The sequence below is a fragment of the Pleuronectes platessa genome, chromosome 4, assembly GCF_947347685.1.
Source record: "Pleuronectes platessa chromosome 4, fPlePla1.1, whole genome shotgun sequence".
NCBI classification, from domain to species: Eukaryota; Metazoa; Chordata; class Actinopteri; order Pleuronectiformes; family Pleuronectidae; genus Pleuronectes; species Pleuronectes platessa.
In genome coordinates this window covers 6,125,983-6,146,206 of record NC_070629.1, presented here as the reverse complement: position 1 = coordinate 6,146,206, position 20,224 = coordinate 6,125,983, and the positions used below count along the sequence as shown (strand labels likewise).

Here is a 20,224-nt window from a genome sequence, read left to right as displayed (position 1 = left end):
TATGCATAAAGCACAAAGAGTCGAAGCAGCAGCATCACACATGCTAGTGTTTGGGCTACAGTAGGGATGTCCCGATCCGATATTGATATCGGAAATCAGTCCGATATCAGCCAAAAAAGTGAATATCGGATTTTATCGGACTGAATCTAAAAACTCCGATATAAGCGCTCCGATATAAGCTGTCCATTTACCGCTACAGGACTTCTATAATAGGTGACTCTGGTTTGATCACACTCCAACACAGTAGGTGGTAATGCCCCTTAATTAACGTTGGTGCCGGCCGCGGAAGAAGAGCGTCTCTGATCCAGCATGCACAGCCCACGTGATCACAACAACGACAACGTGTGTGCCTGCAGCAAGGTGTAGTGATGTCGGCTGTGTGGAAGTATTTCGCTCAATTGGATAGACCTACAACCAATCAGAGCAACGTAGTATGTGACGTATGCTAAGCAACGCATTGTGAGTTATTTACTAACCCGGGTTCACACCGGACGCTTCAGCGCAGCGCCAAGCCTTAAATAACAGCTGGCTCCCATCCACTCCCATGTTAAAACTTTGTGCCGGTCACACCGGAGGCTGAAGCACCGCGAGGCAGCCTTGGCGCAGCGCGGTGCTTCAGCCTCCGGTGTGACCGGCACAAAGCCGTGCAGCGATCTACTGGATCAACGGGTGATATTATTAGCGCTGCCCGGCGGTTCAGCGTCGCTTCAGTGTCCCTTGTGAACAGCCAAGCGCCGGGGCGATAGGGATTAGCGCGGTGCTTTGGCGTCGCCTCCACGTTCTGTGTTCCTCTTTCAAAATGAATGCGCTGTCGATGTCTTCTAAAACAGACTCAATGGCAGCATCTACACATCTCAGCTCGCCAGCGGCAGGCATGTTTGTTGAAAACGAATTCAACCCGAGGGCACTTTGGTGACGTGGTTGATTACGTCACCGTTGATCATCTGTCAATCATCGTATAAAGCCCGCCCTGACAATCTGATTGGCCCAGTCCGGCCATAATTTTTTCCCAATGGAGCGACCCCAGACCGAACTGCCCGACCAAATCTGTTGTGGGCGGGGCTAAATTCGTCTGGCATCCAGGCTATGACAAACTACCACGGGACAGCAAAAAGGCAATGGCCATAACAGAAAAGATAGCCCAGTTTATTGTGCTTGATGACCAGCCCCTGTCGGTGGTGAGTAATGTCGGGTTTAAACGCTTAATGGAGCACCTCGAACCTCGCTACATTATTCCTATAGTTTTTGTTGTTTTTGTCCCTGCCCACAGTTGTTTCCAACATATGCTGACAGTAGAAAAATAACTGAAGTGAACTTGAATTGTTTGCACTTTAAAATTTAATTTATTCTATTCAATTGTATAATGATGTTGGTAACCAGTGGTTATTTTGCACTTTAAATATAACATTTTGTTTTCATTGGATTTGTTGAGGTAATACTCTTATGTTGAAGGTTAAAATTTATGTAACCAATTGGTTAATAATACATGGGTCAGTTTTTCCTATACCTACTGTTGCTGACTATTGTTTTCTGTTATATCACTACAACATCAGTAACAGTAACATCACTTTATCAAGCCTTTTCTAACATTCCACACAACAAAATAAGGAATAAATATATGTATGATTTGTGCCTATATCGTATCGTATTGATATCGGTATCGGCCAATACTCAAGGCTACAATATCGGTATCGTATCGGAAGTGAAAAAGTTGTATCGGGACATCCCTAGGCTACAGCATCCATGCATACCAGTGCAACAGGAGTGGGAGCAAGATAAAAGAAGAAGACACCTCAACGGACACAGCCCAAGACTCAGAAGACGAGGACATTGTTGAAAAGACGGATCAGGGCACTTAGGTAGTGTGGAGATATTTTGGCTATTCAAAGTCCGACAAGAAGCAGAGTGGCGTGCACTGCAAATTGTGTTGAAAGCATGTTCCAATAAAGACAGATAATACCACTAATCTTTTTTATATATATATATATATAGTACATATTAATTTGTATAGGTTGATTGATATAAGTTGATAGATATTTCCCAAAAATGTACTGTAAGACAAAAAGAGAATAGCAAGAAAAGATGGTTCTCATACATTTTGTCACTCCTACTAGGATTGTCTTTTTCTTCTGAGGTCTATACTTCCTTCAGTTTTCTAGCCTGGGGTTCCATAATAAGTGATGTAAACAGGAGGTGTAATGTTGCCATGAAGACAGGAAGGTGTAGCCTTTAGCTGGAGGTCTATTTTGGTGTATCTGCATCATAAAAGGTTATGCTGCATTAGCCACCGTATAGCTTTTCCTGGAATCTCTATATAAAACACTTCCAAGTACAGAAAGATAGGAAAGCATCAGGTGACACCATGACTGAACACTGGTCACTAATCAGCCACCTAGGAAAGGCTTATCTCCAGACAGCATTTATCTGGATGGTATTTTATGTCATAAATTGGAGGAAGAGGCACGCTGCGTCACACACCAACGGCTGACATAATGTGTTCCCGAACAAGCAGGCGCTTCCGGCCAGTGACACAGTGCACGTCACGTTGTTTCATAACTGCTATTTATTCAGACTCGTGCTAATGCAGCTTAAAAAGACAAAAGCAACGGCAACAAAACAATCAATTCCCGGGATGCTGTGTGGGCACAAGCCACGGCAAATCAGCAAAAGATGCATCATGGCCCAAGGTTGAGATGAATATATGTTGGTCTAGATGGGAGGGTTGAGTAATCCACAGTGGTGCTGACCCCGAAGAGCTCCGAGATTGTATCAAAAGCCAAAATGAGTTTAAAAAAAAGAAAAGAATGGAGCATGAAAAGAAGGCAGTAGGAGGATGCCGTAGGCACACAAGAAACGGTAGAGCTGCACAGCCACTACCCGCTAAAGACAAAGCAGAGCCCGAGTACAGTGCAATATTCATATTTTAAATGCTTTACCAGGTCACAAGCCAAGCTGTCAGGACCTGTTAAGTCAAATGAAAACCAGTCAAGTAGCCCTTTTATTTCACCATCAAAGCCCATACTCATTAAATCATGCTGAAACAAATGCTTTACACGGTGCAACTCAAAGCGAATAGCCTTCAACAAAAAGGAAAGGATGTGAACAACCAGTAAAAGGTGGGAGGAGTAACACATGCCAGGTGTTTCATCACCTTTCACCCATAAAAACTCGGAGGAGATAGCAGCAGTCAGCATGATCAGAACTCGTGTTCCTGTCCAGAAGTCTGTCTTTGAAATACGCCGCATGCTGCAAAGTGATGCCTGATGTCTCTGCCACGGTGACAGGCTTTAAATGTATTTTCATGTTACCCTTCATTTCACAGTGGCCACGACTGTCGAGAGGCTACTCCTGATCATCCGTCAATTCAGGTTGATACCTGCAGTGAGTAATGTTGGATGAAAGATGTGGCTCATGTGGCTTGTGAGTGAACAAACTGTCAAAAACAGACAGTCCATAAAACAGGGATGTGCCCACAAAGGTGCCTTTGAGCTGGAGAGCAACACTGGGCGCTTTCTAGCATTAAAAATGCATGTGTAGCACTTTTAAGTGTCAATATTCCACAGTCTAATTTACTGTAATGCTTTTGTGTACTGACCATAAAACAATGAGACCATGGTGGGACAACTGGCGTCTGTCTCACGCTGGTACCATTCTTTCTCACAAATTAAGCCTATAATTCTTATAAATACTTTTTATTCTAACAATACTTCAACCTAACGGTTTGTTCACCAAAGTGTCACTCCATCTCTCGAGATGTCACCTTCATTAGAATAAGAAACAGGCTTATTCCTATTGAAAGAGACTTTATCTGTTTCTACTATTGTGGAATGCTGGTTTTCTATCGATGCTATTGTAAGGTCTCAAATTAACTCTGTATAGTAGCTTAATATGTAAATGTATAATATGTTGGTTTTACGATATATATATACCAACTGTATAGTATTGAGTAGAGACAGTTCAAGAACACAGGACATTTATGGAAATTCTAGTGTTTTATTGTCAGCACAAAAGAAGAGAATATTCCAAAGAAGCAGGAAAAATCATCTGGTATAGCTCATTGAAAAAATTCCATTAAAGACTGTCTTGGTGTGTGTGTGTTATAATTCATTTGAATAGAAATATTCTATACTGTCTTAGGGAAGTTACATATGCCAAGAGATACTACTATAGCTAAATTATTTAGTACAGTCGACATATTACTCCCTTATCTTTCATGTCAATACCATCAGTAGTGACAATAAAGAGCACGGTGATATTTGGGGAAATTTGTTTACTGTAAGTTCACATCAATTAAATGTGTTATGCGTTTCAATCATAGCCCAAATACTGGTGTTTGGGGGGGGGGGGGGGCGCAGATGGAGACATTTAATAATGAGAGGAAATTTCAAAGTTCTCAGTAACACTGTTTTTTTGGAGAGAAATACTGAATAAATGCATCATGTTTTCAAACTCAAAAGTAATCGTTTGAATAATCATGATTTCAATATTGTCCAAAATAATCGTGATTGATGATGATGTATCGAGAATGTGCACTAATATTTTTGAAACAAAGGAATAATTGTGTCTAGTTAAGCACAATAAAGGTTTTGAACCATTAATATTGTCACTTAAATATAATTATATACTCTATAAATCTTTTTCCCTAGGCTGATTTCTACATTCGTGGCACATCTGTACCATTAGAGAAGGAATTCTCAGAGTTAACACGAGACAAACCCCACAGAGGATGAATACAAACACAGTTGACAAGCTGTCAACTTTACAGAGGACTGAGGTAGGTCTGACCTGTTTATGAGGGTGGATTATTGTGACTGTCTACTTAACATGCATACAGTTTACTCTCATGAGCACAAGCAAGACAAGAAAGAGCAGGTGTTACGCCAAGGCGGTAAAATCTTTACGGATGTTTTGACGGGGCACCAACACGCCACGATTTCTCCTGGTGCTGCCGATGGCCAGTCGACAATGACAGATGAGAGAGACAGAGACAGAGAGTGAGCGAGAGCGTCAGAGCGACAGCTGGGCAAAGAGCACCGCTTACAGCTCTGCAATAAAGCAACAGAACAAAACTCAAAATGATAGTTCTTTTGTGTTGAGAGAAAATGTACGATTTTTTTTTTTTTATCATTATGAAGGAGGCGGAACGGCCTTCGGCGGCTGCCACAGTCTACCTTGCCAATTAATGAGAAACACTGTGTAGGCCTATTGTTCGTTTTTATTCTGTTTGACTCAGCTCACAGCAGCTGCAAGTGTGAAGAAGTGTGATTCCTCTTTTCTATTGTGCTGCTGTTTGCATATGTAACATGTAACCCTTGTTATAAAACATGTTGTATTGGTGTTTTTGTCATAGACACTTATCCATTCTAAAAAGAAAAGTTTAACATTGGTCAATTAAAGAGTGTCATTTATTGAGATTTTCAAAAAAGTCTTTATTTCTTTTTTTTTATATCATTTTAAATTTTTTTATTTATTAAGTTCCGTTTTCTCAGCTAAGGATGTCGAGGTTCAAGGAGTTATTTTTTCTTTGTTTCTTAAAGCTAAAAAATAAAAAAATATTTTCTTCCTACTTGAGGGAAGATAGAAAAGATTAATGACGATAAATAAATGATTACACCATCATGATGGCACACTATTGTAGTGTGTCTGTTTCCATGTTTTTGCTTTGTCTGTGTGGGTTTTCTCTGGATGTTGCTGCTTCCTCCCACACTCCGAAGACATGCAGGTTAATTGGAGACTCTAAAAATGACCTGTAGGTGTGAATGTGAGTGTGATTGGTTGTGTGAAAACACTAATCAATAAGAAAAATAAAAAATGTTATTTTTTAATGATGATAGGTTTACCAAAATGTCTGACAATTTTGTAGTTTGAGATTTCTATTTAAATATCCGTGTGCAAAATTACTTCACTATTGAAGAACAATTGTTTTAAAGTTCTCATCAGTGCAAGCAATCATCACATTGTTCACGTTATACATACTGTATATTCAGTTTGTCTCTGAGAACCTCTGCAGATGATGTTGACTTTAAAATGCTGCAGTACTTAAAGGCATGGCATCTGTGTTGACATATCTGCGATAGGGACTAGGACTGCTTGATAATGATCAACTTTGTCATATCATCCATTACAAACTCAGTTCCATCACTGGCTCGGCATCAGCACCTTGGGTCATCAAGATGCTCATCACATCATCTGTGCTGTCTCATCACCTAAGCAGACATTTCATCAAATCTGAAATGTGATTAAGCTCAGCCAATTATCTGGAACACATTACTGCCTTTAAATCAGGAATTCATTTACCAAAAATATTTGGAGCAATCACGGCCCCCTCATCTATAATTTGAAATGGGATGACTTCAGTGAGCCCTGGAGCCCTCTAGAGTAGTTCTCATGACAACAATCATAAAGGATCCTCACTGTGAAGATGAGTCAGTGCAGTCACTCGGGAACCATTTGTCAAATCTGTGGTTAACATAGACACACAGATATTAAGCTGTTATTTAGGAGGAAAGACAACTTCCACTTAACGTTTATGCAAATAAACTGGGGTTGTGACTTTTAAATCTGAACCTTCATTTGAACATGAGGGGAGAAGTTCACATTGGAAGAAGTATCTAGTCTAGCTTGACCTATTGCTTGTCCTCTTGACCTTTCAGTAAATTGTTATTGTTGTATTGTTTTGGAACGAAAATGGGGGAAGTTAGCAAGCAAAGCCGTCCTGAGCGGAAAACATCACGACAACTACATTCCTGTGAAGTAGCTTGTGGAACTCTTTAGGGTGCAGACAGCAGAGTAAAGAACATAGGTGAGGCTGTTTGTCGACTCTGAACCGTGCAATTTACGGGCTCACCAGTTAGCGTTCCACCTGAGCGAGGCAGGGCGGGAAGCTCCACCGACAAGCAGGGCAAAGTCGAGTGTTCGTCCTCATCTGTGATTTATAAGTCCAATACACCGGTCATCGCCATAGCAACTACTGTGAAGTAGGCAGTCCTCCAGTCAAAGAGGAAGTCCACAGTATGGACATATCATGATAACATTGCCCAAAGCTGTTGATTTCAGTGCTGCTCTCTGTAGACTTTCACATTTCCTTCCTCTAAGCTGACTAGTTTGGTCTAACGGTGTCTCTGCCCTAATGCAAGCTGAGAGCTACGAGCTGAGAAACTGAAAAATCAACTTTTTCAAGAAGGAAAGTTACTTTTCCAACTGTACGAGATGTTGATCCAGGGCCAAACTCAGGTCGTGTCTGACAAACACACTCAGACTTTACTGTGCAGGATAATCCATGTGACACACATACTGTTTTGTTTGTACACTCTAGCCACAGTTAGACTGAGTAAGTCAAGTTGTTATTTGCGGATTCAAAGCTTCCAACTGCTCATTGGGCACATTGTGCTCGCTCCAAATCGTTAATGTTATGTTAAGCTGTATGTTAATCCCTGAATGACAAAATATATTTTCAGGTGAATCTTTTCATAAATTGTGACATTAGAAGAGGCAAATGTTATCTTTCCCCCTTCTGCCCCTCACATAACATTAAGACGGTTCTGCTGTACAGAAGTGTTGAAAATGTCAAATAGGGGACGTGTTGTGACATTTGTGAAGGTAGAAATGTGTGCAGAGAATAATATTCTCACCTACAAAAACAGAAACCAATTCCTAAAATGATTGTAGTCAGTGGTTACTCATTGGTAGTCGGTGTTAGTGTTTCTATAGAGATGCTCATTTTCTGATTGCTCTGGTCATCTCTGAGCATCAACCTGCTGGTAGAGCGTGTGGGAGCCCGCAGCGCTGAAAAACTGCAAGTGCAGCAAGGTGAAGCGTCGGGCAGGCAAGGTGACTCACAGCGGCTCGATCGGCTGGAGAACAGATATGTGCTGGAACAATGTTCACTAAAGGACCTAAACAACACATATCGACATTTAACTCTAGGGTTTGCAAAGTTTGCACAGTGTTTATAAAGACTAATCGTTACTTACCACTTTTCCGATTTCTTTTCATATTTATTTTATAAAAAAATGTATTCATATGTACAGATCGCATCCCATAGGAAAAACACTGTGCTGAAATAAAACCTATGGATAATATCTTACTTTAAATTCTGAACTTCAAGTTTTAAAGATTTTGGACTTGAGCTGCAAGACTAACAATGTTGTCATATTGTGGTAGATGTCTGGTTTTTAAGGTTTGAGATGCATGAGAATGAACAGATTTTAAATAATTATATTGATTACAAAGACATGATTGGTTTTCCTGGAAAATGTATTCCCTATTTATGCTCAAGTCTCTGCCAAGTACCTTCATGTGACTGTGCATTTACTAATCAACTCCATAGTTACACCAAATGTGTATTTATAAACTATAAAGGACCAATGTGTAGTATTTACTGGCTTTTGAGCTAAAAAGTTGCAACTGAATACCCCTCCCCTCACACCCCCTCTTCCAAGTTTGCAGGAGACAACATATAAATACAAAAATCTCTAGAGCCAGTGTTTGGTTTGTTCGCTCTAGGCTACTGTAGAAACATGACAGAGCAGCATGGTGGACTCTGGAGAAAAGTACCCGCTCCTGATGAAGATATAAAGAGTTTGTTCTGAGGTCATTCAAATTTATAAGAAGGGTTTTTAGTTTCAGGTGATTATACACTAATAAAAACATAATTATGAACGTTGTGTTGCAAATCTGCCAAGAGACTCCTGTTAACATGACACTAGAACAAGTGAACAAGTGAGAGATTCACTTGAGCCAAGTGAATCTTTATGATACTGTATATCTAGTCCACTGTTTTGCATACTGTTTATTTATTGTTCCAGCATAGTGCTAGTTGTTTGTCGTAGTTAACTTTGTAGTTAAAGCATGTCAGTTCTTTATGTTAGTATTATTCTGTTTTCATGTCCGCCCCGCGATGTGCCCTCAGGTTGTTTACTTCATTTTGTGGTTCATACGTGACTCTGCTCTTCTTTTCATGGGCACTTCAAAAAATAGAAAAAAATGTGTGTTGGGCCCATATGTGTTTTCATTAAACACCAAACAGCCAATCAGAGACACTTCTTTTATTTAACCTACGTTAGTGTGACTGTAGAGTTTTGATTGATGATTGATTGTTGATTATGATTTATTATTGAAAATGAATGGTATTTGTTTTACATTAATTTGATGATTATTCATGATTTTAAGTTTGGCATTTTTTTCTTCTACACCATCAAAATGAATGACACATTTAGACTCTACATGACAACTGTTCTTTCCACTCAATTTTCACACAGTGCTGTCGATCCTACTAACCCAATAACAAAGTAATTATTGACAAATCACCACTGACCTTTCGTCAACACCTACAAAGACAGAAAAACCTAGTATTAAAGCGTTTTCCTGGACTTCTCTGCAGCACCTGTATGTGTCAGCCACTGGTCCAAAACAGTGTGGTCCCATGACTAACATGTGCCCAGCAGCGAGACCCAGAGGTCCTCCATGGAGGACAGGACACAGCAAAATCAGACTGGAGCAGTCCATTCATCACAACTTGTCCTCCGGCACTGCTGTGTCCCGGTAGGCCTGCTGCGCCACCATGGATCAACAGAGGACATGTTTGAACAGCTGACCCGAGGCCATGAAAGTGGATACAGCAACAGCAACAGCATGGAACTATCGGGGTTGGCATATCAAAGACTATACATCAAGGATCTAAGAAAGATGCCTGTCATCTATGATTGGAGATGTTTTTTTGGACCATAAAAACTGTCCATAATGTAAGCTAGAAATAAACCAAGGCCCTGATGGAAAGGTACACGGATGTAAAGGGAAACAAGCAAAAAATCCTGCATACCCACCCAGATATAAACATTACCACAAGAATCACGTGAAGTAAGAAATAGTAATCCAACGTTATTCATCAATATTAATTATTACTCTCACTGATAGGTTGGTGCACGACATTTTGAGGTGTTCCGATAAAGAGACACTGGTACGTTCCGATACTGATGAAATTGCCGGTTCAGGACTCAATGAGTACGTAATTCAATCTCATTCCACATGTTTAAATTATATTCGTTTCACTCAGAGAAAACTGCACTTTTCTTCTCCCAGAATTCTCTTCTTTTTTTGTCACTCTAAAACAGCAACTACGTTTTTTTACAGCAGAGAAGAAGTTGTTTTATACAGTTATATAAAACTGGTATAAATATATATATATATATATATATATATATATATGTTTTGAGCTGGTACTCTGGCATTGTCCAGTTATTGGAATCAGTATTTTTTAAAAGGGAAAATTGTATCTGGACATTTCTAGTCCCAGCTATAATCTAATGCAAGGATTTTCAACCAGGGGTCCGCGGCCCCCTGGTGGTCCGCGATGGCATTGCAGGGGGTCCGCGAAATTTGCTATGATATTTCAACACATATCCGGATAACTAAAATATTTAAAATAAAAAAAATATGTCTAAAATAATATAAAGGTGATGAGGGGAACCTTGAAACCGGTTTGGGGCTAGAAACTGCCAATACTTTTCTCCTGTGCATGTGTGTTAAAGGTAGATGTAGAAGAGCGGTTGAGCTAGGTGAAAAAATTAATTGGAATATAGGCGTCGCTAGTGATCGATGTTTGAGTGAACGGCTCGATGTATGATTACTAAAGTAACAGAAGTCCAAATTTTATCCTTGTCTCTATCTGCCCAGGGGACAGCCCGAATAGAGTCATACCTCCAGCATAACAAATTACATCAAAAGATGGTTGACAACATGCATTATACAAAATAATATAACTCCAGTATATCTATTCCAGGTGACAAACAGAGTCACTCCAGTCATTATAGTGACAATAACGTGAGATCAGCTGACATCGATTTCAGCCATGACCCCATGCATCAACAAGCCATGTCTTTCAATAACAATATAAAATTCTCTCTGACTTGAAAAGAGATGAGGCCTTTCACTTGACTCTGATTCTATAGAAGCTCACACCCAGATGCTATCAAAAAAGGGCTGCAATTTATTAATTGGATACATTGAATGTACACAGGACTATGTTTGGCTCTCCTAATTACTGTGTGTGTGTGACTGTGAGCATGCGTGCACAATCACGCCACAAACATCCCCCAGAAGGCCTTATGGCTGCTTGGGGGCTTGCTAAATAGGATGCTATCATAAAGCAGCCATGTAAAAAGCTCATCTGGTGCGCACCATCTGTAAACACAGATATGAGGAAGTTCACGGCATCTGTGCGGCCTGACACCTCTTCGTGTTTGCAGTATAGTACTGCACTGAGGTAATGCCAGCATTTGCTCTATAGCCAAAGCCTCATAAATGTGAGAGAAAGACAGATTTGTGCTGTTGTTTTCATAAGGACCACATTCTACTTCAGAGTAACTGCTCCACTATACGCCTGTGACTAATTAATGTTTGCAAACAATAAATGTGCATTTATTTAGAGCATATGTAGAGTCTTCAAAGATTACAGCAATGAAAATGTTGCTCACTTAATAGCTATAAATATTTAAGCACAGTATGTGTGTGTGTGTGTGTGTGTACAAAATAAGTAATAACCCATTTACAGTAGAGACAATAAGATGATTTTTTCAAATTAGCTGTTATTCCTTTGTACAGTTCGTATCTATTATTTATGATGTATGAATATTCTATATACATTTACAATATATTAAAATATATTTTACTTATGCAATTGGTCTTTTTCTTTTGACCTTTGCACTGGCTATGTAAATTAAAAAAATGCAAAATAAATTTAGCTTGGGTCATCCCTGCTCTTTATTTGTGCAAAATGTATAAACTTAATGCCTAAAATACATCTGAAAGGAAATGTGACTTTACTTAATATTATATACAAACATCATCACAGTGATAATGTGCCTCATCTCCGTCTCTTTTTAAAAGGCAGTTTACCCTGTTGTAAGTCTTAGCTTGTCAGTATTATACAGTACAGAGCTTATCATATTTAAGTGTTTTCACCCAGAGGGTATTCTTTCACAAGTGCTATAAAAACGGGGGAGGGGGGGGGGGGGGGGGGAAGCTGTGTCCACGTGTATCATTCAGGTCTTATACAAAGATTACAATACTTTAAAAGAAACCTACTCAGCCGGCCGCAGTCCCAACATGACTATGGATGGAGGAACCTCTATGAACACAACCCATTGAGCCTGCGGACTGAGATGGATGGAGGCTATCTGCGGCTTTCTTAAATGATTTAGCGCTGTGACTGAGTGGGCCCTCTCACCCTGTCCTGATTGCCGTCCCCTCAGATTAGGGAGGATGGAAGCTACAATGTTCTTCTGAGCCATATCAGGACACGGAGACCAGAGCATTTTCTGAGAGATATTAAATAGAAAACAGGGCAGTGTGTTGACCCCCAGGAAATGGTCAGGCTGAGGGTGACTGAGGGAAGTTACTGATCACTGATATGGTACTGCTTAAGATTACTACAGTGCCATTATAAATACAGCAGCCGTGTTGAAATAAAAAATCCAAATACCTCGTATTCCAACTGCAATTCTTCTGTGACACATGGATCACAACCGAGACCACCATGAGTTGTAGGTAACCGCTCTAGAAACTGGTAGTCACATTTTTTAGGCCGATATCAATCTTAAATCTGGTGCCATCCAAAACCCAACAAATTTTTTGTATTAAGTAATAAAAAAAACGAAAACCACACTGGCCAGATAACACAAATAATTTTCACAGCTCATTCATGGAGGATTTTACTAACTAGTACCATTACTAGTAGCTAACTAGTTGCTAACCGTTGGTCTGCTGGTTGGTGCGGTGCAGGCTGATGAAGGCTGTGAAAGTAAACAAAAAAGGTTTAAAAGCAAAAACAATGAGCAAAAAGTGACTGAAATTACACCTGGAGCAGAGGGGACATTTTTAAATGACATAGAGCCATTGATCCATTATGGATAAACAAATTGTGCATTGTGCAGCATTAATGTTTGTCACGTTGATTTCCCAGCTGCTATTTCAGACTCGGCTGTTTCAGTCTCATCCAGGCTCAGCCATTTTTATGGACTTATCAGGTATAGGCCGATGACGTCCCCAGATGTTTGCACAACAAATGTTAGGAATCAGGCGAACTGACACCCAACATATGCCGGGGCCACTGCAGCATAAACCCACACGTACAGATGACATACAGGACTTGGAAAAAGTTGAATGTCCTGTATTATCTTCCAGCTACAGAGCTGACAGGAGAAGCCAATGAGCTGCAGGGCTGATTGCTGACTACATTACGCCTCAAAGGCAGCGCATTGATGAATCCACTCGCTGAAATGTGAAGGTAATAGTCTTGACATAGCAAAGACATAACTCACCGATGGTACCTGCAAAGTCCCCAAATGACAACAATCCCAAGCGGGAGCGGGTCCAATATGAAAGGGGACTTGCTTTTATTACCATCATCATTACTGTATATCATTTCGAAATGTAAAGCCATTTGGTTTCATTTAAATGTAAATCTGGGCACTGAACTGCGCACGTTGTCACCCACGGCAGCCTGACTATGATGATTCATTCTGGGATTGGCAGGGAAAATATAAGAGGCCCTTTACTGTCTCCGAGGGAAAATAACAGACTTGACCTTTGTCTGTTTTCATGAAAACCCTGTACACAGCGAAAGAAAAGAGAAAAACCTTGAGTTTATTTTTCTCTACAAAACCAAAGTAGCTACCGTTCTGTGCATCCTTTAGACTCAGGTGCGTGTGTTTTTTTTGTTAATCCCGAAGAACACGGAGGTCCAATCTGCAGCCTGAGGTCATTGGTGAAACAAGCCCCGCAAAGAATAGAAGAGTCCACGCGTCAAATGAGGTTTCAGCATCAGACAAATGGAAACACCGTCGCCATGTGGTGATGGTTATTTCAATGACACTTGACACAACTGTGCATCATGGAAGCTGGAAGATGCTGTACGGCTGCTAATGTTTATCAGATGAGGTGACCACAAGGGGCCCAGGCATGTGTGCTCTCTGGCTCTCTCCGACAAGGCAAACAACTCCACGCTCTGATCTCATAACACATTCTCTTAATGACATAAAGCATTAGAAAAACATGCAGCAGAGCATGCAGGACGACTGGTAAATGAACTAGGTGACTTCAACGATCCTCAGCCAAATAACAGATAATCCCCTTTTCCATTATTTTTTTGCTCTGTACACACTCTGCTAAATCACACTTCACATAAATTAGTCATAGAGTCCCAAATAAACTCGCCTGCATGCTGAGCGATATCAACAAGAGCCTTATCAGAAGCCGGGTTATAAAGGTGTATTACAAATCAGTGCACTCCGACAGCACCTTTTTGCATCTGTAAGCAGGGCTTCAAAAGCAGATGAATGCATGTTACACCTCATACTCTGGCTAAAGAAGCTGCATCTGTGTCGTGTCTCGCTCTGTGTGTGGCATGCGGCTGAAAGGCCTTTTCAATTTCCCCCACGGGTCAAGCCGTGCATGCTTATTCACACCCATGTCACACGGGAGGGACCCTCCCTCACACCCCCCTCTTCAGTCGCACCCCCCCTCCCACCTGCAAACTCCACCATTGATCCTTAAGAGCTTAAATCTTGCTGAGTGCGTGCTAGCGCTGTCACGTCCTGCTGCGGCGGGACCGCTGTCTGGTTCAACTAAAAGTCAACCTTGTGGGGGAAATGTCCGTGTGACACCTGTCATTAGATTTATGGCCTTTGAGACTGATGTAACGTGCGGGGAAATGGCAACAAGGAAGGTGTTGGTGCAGCACACGAGGCACAGGGCACAGAGCAAAATGTCACTTTGATTGCTGCGGACTCCATGGAGGCACTCACTGTGTTTTGAGTGACGTTTTAATGCACGGCATCTGCGTCAAGCACTAAAACCTTCAGTCAATTTATTGATTAGATAATGAGGGGAAATTTAAATAAATTAATGAATCATTTAAATCAGTTTTTAACACAAACATTCTGTCATTTCTTTGATTAGTGTTCTCTCTTGAAGCATGACAGAGGAATATAACGTTTACGGATGTCACCTCCCAGGGCTTCTGGGAAATGAGATCCCTAAATTTCTAACTCTGCCATTTAAGCCAAAGCATATCTTTTATTCTGCCAAACAATTCAACTTACATTTTTTATAATAAAGACTGTTTGCATTGAGTGAACAATTACACTAGGTCCAACAACCTCTTGCAAGAGAAATCTGAAGTTGTGAGGCAATTTGCAGGAGATTTATACATTTTTGATTAAAAAATTCTGGATATTTAAGCAAATAAACCAGTTCTCAGTGTTATCTGGACTTGTAGCCTCAAAACCAGACCACACAGCAAGCTCACATTTATTGGCTGTTGCAGATGTGTCCGGCCTGCACACCTGTCAGATTTCAAACCACTCCCAGGTGGGGGAGTACCAGTAAAGCATTTTCATTCACAACCAAGATGGCTGCTGCTGGTGTGTAGAGGTAACTCGGAACTACATTAACTGTTTTGTTGTGGGCCTGCTCTGTGATCGTTCACAATATCCCTGAACCGAGAATTAACTGCAAGGTTCCAGACCCACTGGCAAATGCGACCTGGTGTGACGATGCCGAGCTAATTGACTTGCGCTTAAGACTTAATGTTTTCAACAGAATTAATGTGTGGTGCTTAAAAGATGAGGCGCTTAATAGGAAAGTTGCTTTATGGTAATTGTAGGGTCCACTGTTTCTGAACCTTGATCCATACCTGGAACCAAACATCAGGGGACCTTGGCCTTTTGCTGCACAGATTTTGACCTTGTCAGTTCCCCAATGTTTTGGAGGGGCGATACTAAATTATCAAAGTGCACCTTTAGCCTCTGGTTGCTCATAAATATATGCAGCCTGTGTGGGTGGGGATTACAGGAGGACATTGCTTCATTGTAAAGGTCACAAGGAAAAAGAGGTTGTGAACTTATGGGTTAAATGCAAAGTGTAATTATGCATTTAGCTCATTTTTGTGTTTTGAGGACCGTGCTACTTTTGATTTAAAAAAAAAGGAGACATGGCACCCGTTTCCGTGTCAAGACAGATCAACTCAAAACAATAAAGTTATGTGCAACGGTGTTTGTCCTCGTGCTACAACAGAAAAAACGTAATATACACCCCCATCCAGCAGACCACCAGATTAAACAATAAGAAGAAAGAGCTGGAGTGTTATTGTGCTCAATCTAACTGGGGATGTCACACACACACATTCAGTGAGTGTGCTGGACGATGTCGTGATGCTGTGACCTCAATCTATTACTGCACTCAGTTCAGCTCCAGCCGCAGCTGTACAGTGAGTCCAGATTGTGTGGCTCCAAGAGGAGGAGAGAGTAATATCAAATCAGTCTCAAACACCATCACTGTACACACTCACCTATAACCTACATTAAGAGGAATCTGAAGAATCAGCTCTGAGCTGCAGCCTGAGGAGTTGTGAGAAAACAATTTTACCTCCAAGTCACATAGAGAAGACTGAAAGCCAACGATTTTGAAGGGAGGTGGATGCTTGGGTTGTAACCTTAGATTTAAAAGAGTGACTTTCGGTGCATGCATCAAATATCACTGGTCACAAAACCTCCTTCACTGCCCCTCATCTGACACAGTTACCCCACTCTCAGTAGTATTATTACACATGGGAGCATGGCTTAAACACATGTTGCTGGAATCCAGCCCTGCCGCCCGTTTCTGGCATTGGCAGAATGTTTCTCTTGTTTTGGACTCGCAGTCTGTCAACCCCACCGTGTTGCCTCCAGTTCATCATATCGGGGGGGGGGGGCATCGTTTCAAAAATTAAAATTCAAAAGACAGACACCGACCGCATCAGTCCTTCAACTCCCATAGCAAACCTCGGTGACACGCCTGTTGCACAGGCGTGCCTGTTCCACACCGTGCCACAGCCTCCAATCTCCGGCACGCAGCGCGGGCGCGGTGATGGATTCATTACAGACTGTGAGAACTGAGTGATAAGGGAACAATTAACATCGATTTCACAGGGATATGTACGCAGATAAAACAGTGGGAGAACTTGACAGTGGGAGCCGCGGCTTGATGAGTCAATATGAGAGGACAGAACGCTCCAACAGTGATAATAAGTCCGAGGATGGAGTGAAAAAAACGCACGATGGAAGAGAGGAATATTTGCTATTTAATATTAAAAAAGAATAAAAATGTGATGGAAATGCTACACGTGCTCCGCAAATCACGAGGAAAGACCACATGTGGTGCGTAAATCATGAGGATGGCACCGGAAGAGTGTTTTTAACACAAGCCGAGCACACGCGTTCGAAAGCTACTGACACCAGAAGTCCAGACGCGTGCATGTGGGCAGCTCCTACCTTTAGAGATCACGCGTGCCGCGCAACAAACAAGAAGCAGGAGGCCCGTCATGGAGAGGTAACGTCCTTTAGAGAGCGCGCCCATCCCGCCGCGTCCAGCTGTCCGCGGGGACGCCAGAGTGGGGACGTCTCTCCGGGTCTCCGCTGCCTCCTCTCGCCTCCTCCTCCTCCGGCGAGCTGCTGCTGGACGAGCCCAGGCAGCGCAAGTTCCTCCAGGCAGCCAGGGACCGGGGCAGTGTGGCGCTCTGGCGGACAGAGGAGAGGAGGGGGTGCTGAGTGGCTCTCTGGTTGGACTGTTGACAGAAATTAGAGAAGGAGCATCTTCACTTCACTTTGGCCGCGAGTCTGCGCGCTCCGAGTTTAGCCCCTTCTCCATCATCATCACCATCCTTGCCTGGAGTGTGGCTCCTGCAACCGAGCTACACACAGAGAAAGAGAGAGAGAGAGAGAGAGAGAGAGAGAGAGAGAGAGGGAGAGTGTGTGTGAGGGAGAGAGAGAGAGAGAGCGGGAGAGTGTGTGTGAGGGAGAGAGAGTGAGTAAGTGTTTGAGGGAGAGAGAGAGAGAGAGAGGGAGTAAGCGTGTGAGGGAGAGAGAGGTAGAGACTGAGGCGCAGGCTGCATGTAGACCTACAATCTCTCAAACATTTCTTTTTGTTATAAACCACAACACCACCGACGTGCACAGACATTTTCAGGGGCCATTGCTCAAACCTGAAAAAGGGGCAAGTTTGAAATTGAAAACTTCGAAGATGAGCTCTAAATAAATGAATTCAGGTCATTGTGAGTTGACTTGCAAATTCACACTCCCAGTTTGGACCATGTGACGTGAGAAGGGGCAAAGGACATTGCTTCTTAATAATTATCAATTGGATGATAATGTGATTTAATTTGGTCCAACTTAAGCAAATATTGGGATTCTTTTATTTATACAGCCACAAGAATAGTTAAATATATTTTCTCCGAGGGAGGTTCAGTCAAAGAGGGCAGTTGCCCAGGCAACATTAGCCCAATGCTGTGCACGTCCAGGCATGAGACCAGAGCTGTGTCTGAATTTAGGGGCCGCATCATCCATTGGCAGGATTCTAACAGCGGCGCGACCACACTGTACCAATTGGAAGGTTCCTCTAAATGTGGCCAACCAATGTGTCCTTCTACCCCCGTGCAATGGAAGCTCCACTCCCTTCATTGCGCTTCAGTGACACATTTTTTATCAAAGAGGTAAAGGTGGACAAAAGGTCAGCAGAATGTATTTTTAAATATAAGGTATCAACCAAACCGCTAACTGTAAACATGATCGAAAAGTTTTCAATATTTTTAATCAACCGAATTGTAGTTTTTTTGCTACGTGAGGGCTCTCACTAGGAAGACCAGACCTTCTTATTTCGGTTTTGTCGACTTTCCGATGTAGACTGTGTATTCAGGATTCCTCAGCTGAATTCGGACACAGCTCAAAACTGTGCGATGGTGCCTAAAAGTAACAAAAGGAACTAAGGCATTCCTGCAGCTCTGCTACACTATAGTAATTATTAAAAACTAAAAACTCTGGGTTGATCTGAGCCACAGATTGAGCTCAGATTTCTGTCACTGTTACATACGTCTTTAAAACATTTAAATATGAGATGAAAGAATGTTGTGTTTACCTCTGCTGATTGGAGTCACTGATTGACTTGATTGTAGGTGATCAGGAGCATCTAAGCCCACAGGAAATAGTATGTGCGTTGGATTTAATGCAGCAATGGGCGGGGCCTACTTAGCGTGATGCATGTTGCACTTAACACAATGCATGTTGGTGAGAGCTCCGGCAGATGTTTCTAAAGTCTCCAGCCCTTCTGGGCCATCCAGCACCTTTTGCTTTGTTCTGCTTTTACTTTATTTTTCATGCCACAACACACTGCACTACGTTATCCACACACACACATCCACATGATGCTACAATGTCAACACACCTCATCTCTTATTGCTGTTCTTTACACTGTGAATGATTTTCCTTTGTGCTATTTTGAGGCTTTTCCTGTTGTTTGTCATGGCCTATGAACCAGACTGAGACAATGTGTGAACACAGTTACTTTTGAATGGATCTCTTAGTTTGAAGGTATTTTCCAAGGTGTGTAAGGGGCCAGATATGCTGGCAAGAGTTTACAATCACCCCATTTTTTTTTTTTTTTTTTTATTGTTTTTATTGCAGTTTTTTGTTTCCATTCAACAAACAAACAGTGTCTACAAAACTAAATCACCCCATTTTTATGTAAAGTACAATTTTACAACTAATGCTAGGATATAGATTCAGCTGCAACATAAGGTGCACCTGTAAACATGTGTACATGTTATGATCACTGTGCTGACAGGAGTATGTGGGTGTATTACTGGGCCTTTAGTGGAAACTGCCCTCCTAGTGTCTATTAGTCACTGAGTAGGTTTCCGTCTGTCAGGGCTGACGTTGGACGGTGCCTGATCAAGTTCAAGTTTCAAGAGTTTATTGTCAAATGCACAAGCAGTCGCTGTCAATTAAATGCTTCAGTCACAGGCTCTCTTATAGCAATGCTCAGAATATTACAAGCAAAAAATATTGAATAAAATAATAAAAAATAGAATATCGAACATTTTAAATAGAAAATAAAATATATATATATATACACCTAAAGGCCTTCAGATTTGGTTGCAGCTCTTCTCTGAAGTGACATTGTCCTGTGGTTTGGACCTGGTACTGGGGAAGGGGCCACCGCTCTGTTTCCACTTCTCTTTCTTCTGCTGCAGTATGGCCATCACCAGGGGTGGGGGGGGGGGGGGGGGGGGGGTAATGCCTGCCTGCTTCATTCCACGCTTTCAGACATAGTTGAACCGCAGGCGACCACTACACCTGAAGCTTGTGGACATCTCATCGTACGGGATGGCTTTGGGGAACCGACTGGGGTACAT

General features: G+C 41.8%; 1 protein-coding gene across 1 annotated transcript in view; it reads right to left on the bottom strand.

Moving 5' to 3' along the window:
* Positions 1-20,224, bottom strand: part of unc5db (unc-5 netrin receptor Db) — a 198,809-nt gene extending 178,585 nt beyond the window's left edge. Inside the window, exons 1-2 of the mRNA XM_053420260.1 lie at positions 20,166-20,224; positions 17,310-17,602 (exon numbers count right to left, since the gene is read on the bottom strand). Of these exons, the coding sequence (XP_053276235.1) occupies positions 17,310-17,602; positions 20,166-20,224 (352 nt within the window). The remainder of the gene's footprint in view (positions 1-17,309; positions 17,603-20,165) is intronic.